This window comes from Akebia trifoliata, chromosome 4 (genome assembly GCF_017979445.1).
Source record: "Akebia trifoliata isolate Shusen 1 chromosome 4, ASM1797944v1, whole genome shotgun sequence".
Taxonomy (NCBI): Eukaryota; Viridiplantae; Streptophyta; class Magnoliopsida; order Ranunculales; family Lardizabalaceae; genus Akebia; species Akebia trifoliata.
The window spans coordinates 12,640,836-12,655,787 of NC_141378.1; the positions used below are offsets into that span (position 1 = coordinate 12,640,836).

At 34.0% G+C, this 14,952-nt stretch overlaps 1 protein-coding gene across 1 annotated transcript; it reads right to left on the minus strand.

The window, feature by feature from the left end:
- Window positions 1-209: 209 nt before the first annotated feature.
- On the minus strand, window positions 210-8,883 carry TRM26 (RB1-inducible coiled-coil protein). Its single transcript, XM_086439614.1, has 6 exons — window positions 8,640-8,883; window positions 6,007-6,158; window positions 5,813-5,892; window positions 2,571-4,208; window positions 1,912-2,080; window positions 210-1,197 (listed from the first exon to the last, which is right to left on the minus strand). The coding sequence occupies exons 2-6, from the start codon at window positions 6,086-6,088 to the stop codon at window positions 584-586; spliced, it is 2,583 nt and encodes an 860-aa protein (XP_086295740.1). The 5' UTR covers window positions 6,089-6,158; window positions 8,640-8,883; the 3' UTR covers window positions 210-583.
- Window positions 8,884-14,952: the final 6,069 nt, after the last annotated feature.

Genomic DNA, 14,952 nt, shown 5'->3' on the forward strand with positions numbered 1-14,952 from the left:
AGGAGAGCCGATTGAGTGTGCCACATGGGATAGTCAGGTTATCACGACTCTTACTTTAATTCGTGTTGTTTATCTGTTTGTGCAGAGTTGGTCATCTTGAACGCCCCCTCCTTTTTCTTATAAAAAAGTTCTTTTATATAAAAAAAAAGTGGAGTTTCTTTTCTTAGTAAAATATATTTATAAGTTTGTGTAAAAAATAAAAATAAATAAACAACCAAAAATCAATGTACATTTCATGTGCTACCCTCAAGTCACAATGATACAACAACATGGATGTACAATACATACACACCAATTACATACATGTGCAATCCCTTTTTCATTTCTAGCTTAACATGTCAATATGCCAACTTTTCTAGGCCCCCTGGGGTTTTAAACTTACATATCTTCAATAATAGAAGTCCACTGGTCCCTTCTCTCGATTAACACCAACCAATCCTGTATCTGTGATGTCTCTCTCTCTCTCTCATATTAATCCCTCCGGGCCACATGACCACATACACACAACTAACCCACCCTGATTTTATTAATTAAAAAAATAAATAATAAATAAAATTAAAGCTAATTCCCACTCAAAACACAATTATAACCACATATCCCTCATAGTTTCCTCAATCAATTCTCCTAGAATCAAACACTCCATATCCCTAGCAATTACATCAACATCATCATTCATTTTACCTAACCATCGTGTCATCACTAGATCGCGGGCAACAACACCATCTAATGAATAGAAAGAGCCATCACATGGAGGATTCACATACATGCACATCATCCTCCACACAATGTCCACCAATTCCTTTCCACGTGGAGGCTCCGTAACCTTTCTCTTGAATGTGGTAGACATTGTCGTCACGTATGGTCCAAGTATGATCAATACTGCTTCATTTAACAAATCAAATAGCATCTTACGAACAACCTTTTGATCATCTGTACCTTCTCCTACAGTCTCCTTGACCCGTTTTCTTAAAGATTCCTCTACTTTCTCAAAGACCCAATTGCTAACAGGTTTGCAAAATGGATCCCAACTTAAAAAAGATCCATCATACAACCCAGAAACAATGAGGAGATCTCTTATGTAGGCTTCTTCGGTTTGGCCTCCCAGCTCAACCATCTCTGCCTTCAGGGTCTCCTCCTCTACATTTTCCATATCTTCCGACCCATCGTACTCAAGTTGGTTCAACTGCCTTCTGAGCTCTGTGCAGTCATAATAAACAATAAAATCTGTCACATACACAACAAATTTTTTTTATTTTATTTTATTTTTTTTTTGCCTAACCAAGTAAGAGATTTTATTAAAGAAGAAAACATATAAAACATAAATGTTTGTTATGATGCATTTAGGTTTACCTATGAGTGAATTAATCCATAAGACCAGCTGAAATCTGATATGATAAATTAGGGTCTCAATCAATGGTTTGGGTTTGGATAATTAGCCGATCCTAGATTTGATAACTTTATCAGATCAGACAATGTTCGGATCTTATAGAACCCGATTAAATAATATGTGAGAACATACATAATTTAGATAAGATTAAATCAAGAGAGCTTCTATTGCTACACCAACTTTTGCTAACACCACTTGAAGATGCGTGCTAATTGTATGGTGATTTACATATGAATTGGGGTGGCGTTAGCAAAAGTTGGCATCGCAATAGGATCTCTCTTAAATCAATCCAATTTAATAAAAAGGTCCAGATCCAACAAATATCAGATTGGTTCCAGATTGATCCAAATCTTATCGAATTGGTTCGTATTGAACCAACCCCTTCCGTAAGTCATCACTACTCAGCCTTTCATTGGATTCAAAATCTCCAATGTCATTGGAGACTAGAAGTGTTCATTATTAAGAAAAACTATTGGTAAATACCAATCTATGGAATTCTCAATGAACTGTTTGTTTCTTCTAACCTTGAAGATTGGAGCTGATCTCTCTGAAAAAATCCGGCACAACATCGTCTTCTATCAAAGGTACATCAAGTGAGAGGACTGTGCCGCGATTGTCTGCTGTACTGCACAACTCTTCCTGAGCACTACTGCACACTGATGCAGGACTAGGAGGCACCTCCGTTGAGTTCTCCTGAAACCCACCAACACAACATACATTATTCAGATAGTAAATCCCTAGGAATATCTTCCCATCTCATCCGTATGTTGGACGCTTGTTGGCGACTAGAATTTTCCAAAAGACACGTAACCATAGTGACAAAGTTGGAGTTCGGGAGTAATTTGGCAATAAAAAGCTTTGGAAAAAGATAGATAAAGTTGGGAAAACATCGGAGAATTAAAAATATTTTATTATGTATAAAAAAATGTAATAGAATATGTACATTTCATATATTAAATGATAAAATAACATTTAAAAAATAAAAAATCTGTTTTCCAAAAATCGTTGATTAAATCACTATTAATCATGATTTTTTGAAAAATAAAGATCTCTTCAAAAACTTCATGATTTTTTTTAAAAAATCGGGATTTAATCGACAACACTTAAAATCGTGATTTAATCACGACTTTTTCAAAAAATCACGGATTTTTGTCACTGCACGTAACTAAATAACAACTCTTACCTGGGCAGTTCCAAAGTTCATCACAACAGTTGGTCCACTCATAATATCCTTCAATGAATCAGAATCGTTGCTCCAAGATTCATCAACTGATTGGATCTTCCGACCAAACAATTTACCTTTAAGGGTGAACCTATATCTAAAATTTGAAACTTTTCCTCTGAAACTGAACCTCTCTTTCCTGCTTTTACTCACTTCCACTGAAACATTCTCGGTGGATTCATGCCGCCGCCTGATGTGGGCCCCGGTTAAAACATGCCGGTCCTCTAAAAGAAGCTTACCAAATGAAGTTCCAGATACCGGGGCCGACAAAGATCTTACAAGATTCCTTGGTGACATTTCTCCCATGTGCACTTCCGCTTTCTGCTGTCCATGTCTGAAAGAACTTGATTGCATTTCGATCTCATTACTTAACATAGAAGCCCTCGGGCTTCCACTCCCAATTCTATTAGGATCAACATGGATTTCCTTCTTTATGACATTTCTCAGCCTATTTGACAAGAATTTCCTGGATTCTCTATTAATGAACTCTGCAGAGCCGAGTTCATCGACCTGAATTTCACTTTTATACGATCTAGTTGATTCTGATCTGAGCAAATTCATTCCAAGGTCTCTAGTAACACTTTCTCTGACCTGTTTCGCTATATGTCGAGCAATTTGTTTCGGATTTGATGGCTTTTCACTGAAAGGTGTCTCAATCCCGCCTCCTCTAACCACAATGTCCCTTTTAGTATTCTTCCCTTGCAGTTCAAATCTCAACCTTTTCTTTACCTCCTCAAGAAAATCTTCAATACTTTCTTCCTCCTCTACAATCTCAGATGAACCAGCCCAAGACTCGTCACTGCTGACACTCTTATCAGGTCCAGGCTTCAAGATAACTATCCTTGTGGACACAGAAGATTTACTGTGTTTCTCGTCATGATTCATCGAAGGGGTCTGATGAAGATCACTAGTTTTGGTTTTGCTCCTTAAACTCACTGATTCCCTTTGTTGGTCATTTCGGAATGGTTCCCTCTTATTTCCATGTTGTCGTAACCCATTTCTTTCTTGAGAGCTCGTTTTTAATGCAGGCCGTGAAGCATTTGTTGTTGGTCTCCTAGAATCTGCATAGAGAGCCATCTTCTCCTTGTTTAGGTGTTCTTGAGCAAGCCATTGTCTTGGAATGCTACCAAGTTCAACCCTTGAATGTTCCCAAACCCTGGCTGCTTGCCATGCTTCGAATTCTTTCTTGAATTTCTGTAGTTGCTCTTCTTGAGGATGTTCTCGGGGCCGTGGTTTCTCAAAATTCAGATTATTGCTGGATTCTTCAGGATGAATTTCTTTACTGTGGGGGAGCACATCATGTTCAATTTTCTTGGAATGTTTTAAGCCAAGAGGGTTACGACGGATTGAATTGCTATTGGTTTGTACCTTTCTTGGGAAATTGTTCTCCATGATTTCACCCGTTTTCTCCTCTATGTGAATTGCTGGTTTTGTGTCCGACGGTAACATATCCATCCCCATCAAACGGGCCACAACACTTGGTACATTGCGTCTAACGTTTGGTTCTTTTGATATCTCTTCATCGATCAACTTCTTCATTGAAGCTCCACTTGGATAACAGTTACGCTTGGAGGAGTTTTGCTTTACTTGATATGAATACTGAACATTCAAAAAGTAAATAAGGTTCTGCTCAAAAAGTTGAATAATCCAAGATTTGTAACCACAAAGCCATCGAAGGCATTGGTCATGGTGTAAAGTGCATGATATTTTCACTCAGACCACAAGGAGACATTATTTGAATCTTTCCATTTCCATGAAATATATTTTTATACAGTTTTGTATTTAAAAGCAATGCATTATTTATAGAAAGTAAAATCAATAATAAAAAAGAAGTGTAATAGCAATTGCTTTTTTGCTATAACACATATTTAAATAATTAGTACATAAGAACTCCAATGGGTTAATGCATTATCTAATTTTCACTATTAAAAGTATTTTAAACAACAAATCAAATTTAAAAAAAAAAAAAAACATAAGATGACTTAAGACCATTTAGGCAGTAAGTCAGCTCTTTTGTTTTTATCTAGTTCATGACATGATTATGAACATTTAAATCTTTGAATCTGAACATGATAGTTCATGTCTCAAATAATAGTGTAAGCATGAGCCAACAATGTGTCTTGTTTTACTTTCTCCAATTGGTTGTTGATTGCAGTTTTATGAATTATGAGTGAGTTTTTGTGTTAGTTTAATCATTTCTTTTAAATTCATTCTTTATATGAACTATATATTATTTCCCTATTTTCCGAAATCCTATAATATTTCTTCATCGATTGAAATATTTCCATTTCCAAGTTGACCAAAATATAGACCAAAAAATTGAATTCTAAAACCATGGTCAAGTGCACGCTATGATTAGAAAGACTAGCCTCAGGTCCATTGAGGACTATGCCTTCATTCCCTTGAGACTATGCACAAGTATATAGCCTCAATACTACAAGGTAATGGGCTTACCTGAATTGTACGGAAAAATAATAATTTTAAACAAAAATAAACCTAATAATCGTAATATAAACCAAATGCCAGCGATGGTTTGTCTTTTAAACGCGATTATCTTATTCTTCTTATCTCTCTCTCGGAGAGAGAAATAACAAGTATAACTTTCAAGCCCTAGTTGTTTCTATTTGAGAGGTATTGTGATTGTGAGACCACATCGTATCTGATTTTGATTTTGTCGCTTCCCATGGGATTTTCTTCTCTTTTCTTTCTTTCTTTGGGACAAGACTCTCAATAAACAAAAAACTAAACAAAACTTTGGGAGTTTTAAGGTAAGTGCATGTCAATGTCATTAAGATTGTAGTGACCAAGGTATGAAATTACGCTCCATCCAGAAAACACTTTTGCATACTGCTCACTATAGTGGTCTGAGATGTAACAGCCGTCAATCTTAACTTTTGTGACACGTGGGGGAATGTTGAGCTGGTTTTTAGTGCAGCAAGACGGCCCATGCCACTTGGATGGCTGTCCTACTTGTACTTGAGCAAGTAGAGTGGCCACTCTAATTTGATGGTCGTATTCCCATGGATGGTCCACACAAAAGGGATTAAGACATCCTCATTCCAGAGAAGCAAGAGTACTTAAGAATGAAGATTTTATTAATTTTTAGAATGGAGGAAAGTGAAGAAAGATGTGTATTAAACGAGAAAGAAAAGCAGCTTTAATCAGCCAGAAAACAATAATATGGCGTATATTGAACATATTACCGGTATGTTTTCACCCATGGCATCATAGCTCTGCAAAGCCTCTATTGGCAGCTCCAAGCTATTTCGCGGGGCTTCCAGGCCTGCACAAGTGTTGAATGAACAAAAGAAAAGAATAAAAGAGAACATTAACAATGACTTGATAACAACAACTCCATTCAAAAAAACAAAAAAAATTAATGAACAATGATGCTTACCATCTACATATTTCTTATGTGTAAGAGTCTTCCAGGATGTGCTGGCCTGATTAAAGTCAAAAAGGTGCAATAAGCCTCCCATGCGATCAGGCCTGTCCTTCCAAAAGCCTTAGTTTCCTTATTAATTTGACAATGTTTCATCCCATGACAGCCTGGGAAGATTACCAATCATCCAATATAAATATATTAAAAACAAAGCTGAGAACTAGCAAAACCAAAGCATGCAGTTTAAATCAATAAATAGTAGATCACAGTAAAATACTCAGGACAGCATAGCAATGCAGAACCAAGCCTTGTCAAGCTCCATCAGCTTGAAACAAACATAAAGGCCCAACGTCATTAAAAGATCAAGCCCACTAAAAACTAGTTTTTCTAAGGGGTTACATTTGAATGCAAACGCTGAAATGATAACTCACTGACCGAGCAGCCTTGACCAAGTTCAACTGTCATTGACTAATGTGTGGTGAAAGGACTGAAAAACCCTCATCATCAAATGAAACATTACAACAAATCGGTCGGTGGCATTGCAAATAAGAACCTACAAATTAGCTGAGAAAGAGGAGGATCCATCTTTATTAAGCTTATGAAACCATGATAGGATGATTTCCAGCTCATAAAATTTGATGTTTGAAATTGAAACCTGTGATTAGAACCTCTAGAAATATTTATGGCATCAATGCATTCTTTCTCAGGACATTAGCAAAGTCGAGTATAATTTCAGATGTGAATGCTTTTTGAAAGTTTTCTGATTCTAGATACCAAACAAGGAAAAGAAAAGACGACGATTCAATCTTCACTAAGCTTACCTTACTAAGACTTTCCCCTACAGCATCACACACATTCACAGTGTCTCAGCAACTTAGGAAAGAGTAATTACTTTTTCACTGCCTTACTATAGAGAAAGCAAGATGAATAGATGAGAGTGTCTGTAAATTGAAGGAAATTATGGACATTCGTACTGTTATCAGCTGGATGTCAAGGAAACGGTTTAATTTATGTAGGCATTTAATTATTCAAAGCTTTTTAAAATGAGTAGCATTGCCCTTTGTAATTTCCAATCTAAAAAGTCCAAATAAATTCATACCAGAAATGAGTCTATCTCATTCAAATCTACAATCAATGAACCGGCAAACAAAGATCTACAAAACCATCTCCAATTTTAGAATTGGTACAAACTGATCAATGAATTGAAGCTCAAAATCCACACAAATATATTCCGCTAGTGTGTGCCTGTGTGTGTGTGTGTGTGTGTGTGTGTGTGTGTGTGAGAGAGAGAGAGAGAGATGGTGGTGAGGTTGGGAGTGCGAGAAAGTTCTGACTGGGGATTAGTTCGCAGCACTTGCGGAGAAGGGTAAATGGAAGATGATGGTATGTCTTTCAGAAACAAACTGAACCCTTCCATATTAGTCAATGACAGTTGGACTTGGTAGGGTGGTGATTAACTTAGTTTGGTTTAAGGGGTGAAGTCTAATTTTAATAAAAAATTGGGGGGGTTTGAGAACAATTACTCAGAAAGAAATCTAATGGAATTAAAATCCCCTGAATTTTTTTTTTTTTTTTTGTAAAGAGCACTAAAGAAAGCATATTCTGGTGAGATATAAGATGAAACTCACACAAACATTAGGGTGAAAAAAAAAACTCATAGAGAATGAAGTATGGAGAAAATGCTAAACCCCACCCACATCTAGTTCCAATTCTCATGAGACAGACTCAGTCCAAAGGAAGATGCCTAACTGATAGAATTCTTGAGAACGTAATATGTACAATGGAATTTTTCGGAGTTTGACTTACTGATCCATAATTTTAGTTTTAGGAACAACTCATTCACAACCTGTGTATTTTATTTTAAAATAACCCATTCAAGAAACAAGGTTTTAATAACAAAAATGAGGAAACTCAAAATCATTAGTCAATTCAAATGACAAGATTCTTCTATACTCCTCACATCTCATCCAAGATCAAGAAAAAAAGAGGAACCAAAAGTGGCCATCAGATTAACATATATAAACAAATTTTATCCACAAAATAGGACTGGAACAGGTTGAATTCCACGATTGATACACCTATCTACTACGAAATTTCCAAGATTCAAACATCAAAGACAACTATATAAAGGACATTGTGGTGCTCAGTTTCAGAAACAAATGAACTGAATTTTGAAATGTGCAGCCACAATTCAACCTGAAAAGAAGTCATCTTTAACAGAAGAATACAACCATAGTGTCCAATTTGATAAATAAATAAATAAAATTCAACCCCTAAACATTCATGACAAAGGGAAAAAAGAGAAAATCCAAAATATTTAGAACCTATTTTATAATTAAAACCAAAATTAACAAACACCACTAGTTTATTCTAACTAATCTCTGTATGAACAAAGCCGATGAACGTATAACAAAAGAACCAAAAAAAAAACATGAAAATTCACAAGCAGTAAAACATATCCTGACCCTTGCTTCTGAATTCTGATCCAAATAAACAAATAATAAGTTTTCAAGAGAATCACTCAACGTGAATTTCGAATTCTAACCCATAACAACCGGAAATTTACAATCCAATTCAACTGAAATCCATCCAATCACACAAACCAAGAAAAAAATCCATATAGAAAGAGAATTGTGACCCACACTGACCTTGGAGTGAATCCATCCATCATGAATTTCTTCTTCTAAAACTCAGCATGATTGAAAAGAACCAGAAGTTGAATTTAGGGAGAAAAGCTTAGAAAAGATCTTGATTGAACAGAGAGGAATTTCAGAAAAAACTGAGATTTAAAGCTAATGAGGTTTGTGAGAGTTTCTTCGTGTAAGAAAAAAAAAGAAGAAATAATGGAAAACATTTGCTTTTTGAAGGACGACGAGATTAAGAAGACGCTAGTAATAAAACGACCAGAAAGCGAAGCTTCATTTTCTATTATTTTTTTTCTTTTTTTATTTATTTTACTGAGATGGTCATTTTTCCTTGAATAATGGTGAAGTGACCTCTATCGTACTTTCATGACGTGGAAGTGCTGGAGCCATAAATAATTGTCACCCGGATCTCGATGAAAAACATTTATGATTACTCACAGCTTTCACATCAAGAAAATGCAATGAGTTGATACGAAGAACTTGCTTCACAGATTCAATGAAGTTTCCTTCTCCCACGTCTTTAGAGAGGCCAAAAAGATTGTCGATATGCTAGCTTCCAATCAGAATAATCTGGATTGTATTGAATTAGATTGTAAGTTGCTCTTTAGTGACCTTATATCTGTTATTTATCAAGATATATGTGGTATCCCGTTCCTTCAATTGTAACTGGTCTGGGTCTGTCTTAACCTTGTTGACCTTTCAAAAACAAAAAAAAAAGAATTACAATGTCAAAGTCACTTGAACATGATTCATTTTTATTTCTCCCAGAGCAAGTAGGAGGATAGTAAGTCTAGCTCCTACGGAAGACCTATAAAGAGAAATTAATAATTTAGTGTGTGTTTGGTAACACTTCTAAAGTTTGAATAGAGGTGGTCCACCCTATAAAATTTAAACTTCAGAATTTTCAATCTCGTCTATTTCGTTTTAAATTCTAGATTTTAGAATCAAAATTCATAAATTTTGAATAAACGATGAAAGACACGGGATGAATCTAAAAGTTTTGAATAAAAAAATATAAATTAAATAAAATTCTAGACTTCAAAACTCTAGGGAAAAAACATACATCCCTAAAAATGTATATATATATATATATATTACTCTATCGAATTTTCTATTGACTTGAACATTAAAGTATTTTTGTAAGAACCCTCTTATAAGAACATCAATTAATGATTGAAGAAAGAAGGGTCAAAGAATCATCAAGGATTTTACCATCACTCGTTGATCTTAAAAATAAAATAGTGAGATTAATCATACTTGAATATTAGAAGCTATCCCAATCAAGATAGGTGTTTGAACATGGGTCCACCAAAGTATTTTTCTATAGGGTTAGCTGGCACAAGTATCATAAGTGGACATCAAATTGTTGTAGTGCATGCAAGTAGCAGAAATTTTCATGCAGGTCCCTAACCTTAGGACAATGGGTTCGCCCCATTTTAATAATGATAAGATGATACTGGTTTCTTGGTGTGGGGACGTTGGGAAGAGCCGGTTGGTTGCCCCCACCACTCCATCCTTTGGTATCATTACGACCCAACAAAATGTGACACTCCATGAAAAGTAAGAATAAGATAACTCTATGTGGATCAGATGATTTGGTGTCAAATGGGTCCAATTACGTTCATTTGGAGAGGCATCATTATTCATCCATTCTTGATTCTGTACGGAGGACTGTTTCTTCTCGTCCTCTCCATGTCATAGGTTTTTAACAAAATTTACTTAATGCACCCTTGTCCCTTAGCAAGTGATTTCTCTCTAAATCTAAATCCTCTTTAATTTTTCTATGGTAATTTTGTGGTCAATTTAGTAAACTTTATCTTGCTTAATGTCTCTTAAGCCCCCCCCCCCCCCTTTTCAATTGGCAAAAATATAAAATATAGAAAAATGAGTCGTAATTTTCTGATTCGAAAATTTTCACTTGATTTGTACACGGTTGACATGACAAGGGCACAGAACTATAGATCTTTTTCTTTGACATATATAAGAAAAATGTCAATAGTTGTATGCCCTTTCCGCGTCAACTGTGTACAGATCGAGAGAAAATTTTTGAATCAGAAAATATTAGCGAAAAAAATTTCTCTCATAATTTGGAATCCACCAATCACATGAGTCCGCATGTGTTGAATAACATCCCCAATTTACAAAACTACCCTTATTAGGTTTGATGTTGCACGCATTGGAGAGCCTATGAGCACTGTGACGAAAAATTCTGAGCAAAAAATCTCTCTTTCAATTGGTAGGTGGATGATTTAAATTTTTGAGAAATCATTGAAATTGGCTTTTATTTTACAATTGTCGAGATCATAGATTATAAATCATCGATCTTGACATTTGAACGTGAATCATTGAGATAAACGATTTAAACTATTGAGATCAATCTTATTACAATCAAAGTCGATATCGATGTTTCAACATTAATCATCGAGATTAATGAATCAAATTACCAATCGACAATTTGATGAACAATTGATCTTAAAATTTTGAGTTTGTGGGGACATTAAGAAAGAGATTTTGCCAACTGGGTTGTTAACATTTGGCCCCAAAAAAAAAAGGTACGTTAAGAAAGCCGTCCTCATCACATGATCAATTAAGTAATTTTGTTTCTTATTTTTTAAATAATATTTTTCACTTCTTTCTTAGTTTCTTACCTGTCTTGGAATTTTTTCTTTATTTTTTAATTATTAAAACTTTTAAGATACAAAAAGAAAGAAAAACAACTCAGAAACAATTGCTTTGTCGCACGACCCCTCCATTTGGCGGCATATTCAGAGGTACAAGAGATGTTGGAGTTTTCTACTCCGCTGTTTCTACAGTGTACACTGTGCGCAATGCGCACTGTTGGAGTATTTATGTGCGTGCATGACAACTCGTAAATTATATAGTTATCAAAGACTTTAATATGATCATTACGGGAGCCGCTTGTCTGTCTTTGACTTTTTGCCTTTTTTTTACTTTAGATTTAGATTCATGATTGAATAACATGAGAAGTAGTGACAATGTCTTTGATTTGTATAGTGTCGATCTCGCTAAAAGTAGTGAAACTTGTGAGATTATCACTTTTGAACTCGTGAAATTATTACTTTAAAAATCTTTGATGATATTGTTATTGTTCACGTTTTCGATAATTGAAATGAATTGTGAGTCAAAATCGTAAATTTGTCAAAATTTGGTCACATTTTCATAAATATTTCGTTAAAAGTAATGAAAACTACGAGATAGTCACTTTTATACTAGGGAAATTATCACTTTAAAACCTCTGATATCATTTTCATTCACGTTTTAATGATTAAAATAAGAGCTGTGACAAATCGATGTGGCAAAACATACGCCATATTATGTGGCAAGGACATGGAATCTTAGATCTTTTGCTTCAAGATATACAAGGAAAAAAGATCAATGATTTTGTGCCCTTGTCATGTACAGATAGTCTTAAAATCAATGGTGAGGTAGAATCGTAAATTCGTCAAAAGTTGGTCTCACTTTTGTAAATATCTCTAAGTAGAATTGACACTATAGATCATGCTTTATCCAACACTAGCTGGAATTTTCTTTCTTTGATCTTGAACTTCAATTATTTTCATCTTAGGCCCTGTTTTGTATGATCTACATCATTTGCAAAATCAAATAATTTTCTAAAATTAATTTTATTAGTGCTTGGTTATAAAGTGTAAATGATTTCTATTTCGAAAATTTTGCATGGATCACCTAAATTCTTGAGAAATTTTAGCATATGATTTCCAGCACAAAAATTATCTCAAATCATTAGCAAAATTATTCAACCCCAATCTATGCATATGAAAATTATTTATAAAAAAAAAAACTCATGAAAGAAATTAATCAAATTATATAAATATTCTTAGTATTTATTGCAACAATTGGCACATAAATTTATGAAAATACCCATCCTCCAAGATTCATTAAATTCCATATTAAAATTACTAAAAATACCTCTCATCAAAGAAAATTTTAAATTATAAAATTTATTCTCAATACCTGAGGAGGCGATAGTATGCATATGAATTCACAAAAATACTTCCATCAAATATACATGTAAACAGGTGAAAATTTAAAAAATACCCTCGTCAATGTTCTAATAAAAATAGGAAAATTGTATTGACATGCCACAATATATATCTAAGGGCAGGCCAAGGTTAAAATAAAATTAAAATTAAAAATTAAGGGTTACAAGTCGGAATCTTCTCCTCCTCCTCTGATCTCTCTTCCTCTTTCTTCCTCTTTTTTCTTCTCCAATCTCTTTGTGTTTTTTTTTTTCCTTTTTTTCCTCCATGCATGTTTGGTTTTTTTTCTTCTTCTCCTTTGATTCGTCAAAATCATTGGAGGATGAGAGGGGTGCCCTAAACATTTATTTTTATTTTTAGAGGTGCTCTGAAAAATTGGAGAGCTCTTAGACTTTCTTGGCGTGTCAATAAAATATCCCTCACTATAGAGGTATTTTTGTAAATTCATATGCATGTTATTCTATCAAATATTACATGTATTTTATAAGTTGAATAGTGGGTATTTTTGTAATTTCAATATGTAAATTAGAAGACCTTTTGATAGAGATTTTTTTTTATCAATTCATATATATGTTAATGTTAATGTGGTAAGACTTGAGGGCATTTTTTAATTTGAAATAATTTCTTTTATGGGGTTGATTTAGTTAAAATTTTCTTTCCACGCCTAATTTTAATTAGAAATCACTACAAATAATCTGCATTGCAAATATCAACCAAACACCAAATATATCTATAAAATTCAAAAGATTTACTAAGGTGGCAATGTGTTATGTCATGTTCATGTCGTGTTGTGGTAAGGGTATTATGAAAATTTACCAAAATCAAACCCGACACATTTATTAAGTAGGTAACCTAACCCAAATCATGTAACCTATACAATAAAATTATAATCTTAATTGAAAAAAATAAGTTCCATTTCCACTACTACAAATGAAATATCATTATTTACTATAAATAAATCACACACCCGTAAACCAATGTCTACCAACATAAATTGAGTATCACAAAACATAAACTAAGTTTCATCACCAAAAATGTATTACAACCAATTAAAGGGATGAGAAAATAAAAAAAGGAAAAAAGAAAAGATTGGAAGGGTTATATTCCAACATAGTTCAACCCAGGGTATTTGTAGTCTAGGTCAACTCAGTTTGGCTCAATTTATCTAATCACTTCTCAAAAGAAAAAGAAAAAAAGCAAATGGTTGACACAAGCTTAGCCATGCTTCCGATGGGATTAGGAAAGTATCTTAAGAATCTCAGAAGGATTGGATAAGTCAATCACGTTCTTTCCAAATAGTTAACTTTCTACTTTGATAAGGTTTTTTTTAAACAAACTCGAAAACCTAGAGGAGGATCATTAAGAATATCCTTAAGTAATGAAAGGGGTGACGTGTCAAGGAATATGATAAAGGAAATGAAATAGCTTATAAATAAAGGAGGATGTCATACTAAAACGGACTTTTTGGGTAGTGGTTCAATCTTATAACTATTGCTTTCTACAATTAGGAGACTAACTTGAGCGTTGAAGGGTATTTGATAGGTACTACATTGGTATTCCAACTCAGCAGAAGCAGACAAATTCACCATTAAAGCTAGTGTTGAGGCATTCAAGGTATATCCAAGTAAATACCTCTATAGTTTCATAATAATCTTTGATATATGACTAAAAAAACTACACAAATGACATTTTTGCAGTATCATGTATACATATATAATATTAATGGCTTGACTTGCAAAGGTGAGGAGAAACATTTGAACCCTTACCCTTATTTCATGCATGTTGAAAACAAGAAGATTTTGACGATATAGGTACCTAATTTGTAAATCTTTCAAATTGTGCCTAATAATATTGAAGGTGCTAGGTTTGTTCAAGGAAAGTTTTTTACGCTGTATTTGGATTGAGAGAGATGGAGAGAAGAAAAGAGAAAATAAACAAGTTTTTATTCATTTCTCTTGTTTGAATTTTAAAATATTTTATAATTTCAACTCTATTCCTAGATCTCTTTTTAAGATATTTTAAAATTTCAAACTTATCCCAAGTTTTCTCTTGTCAATCCAAACATGGTGAAGAGAAATTGAGTTTCTCTTATCTTCATTTCTATCAATCCAAACATAACCTTAATGGAGGTTTTGACTACTAGAATTCTCTCTTCAAGTTCTCTACACGTTACCAAACTAACCTCCCTCTAATACCAAATCTAATGATCTAGCGAACTACAGTCTTGCTATTTAAAGAGAAGATCAACTTATCTTTAGATCTGAAATATAATTACATTATTACAAAGTTGAGGTTCG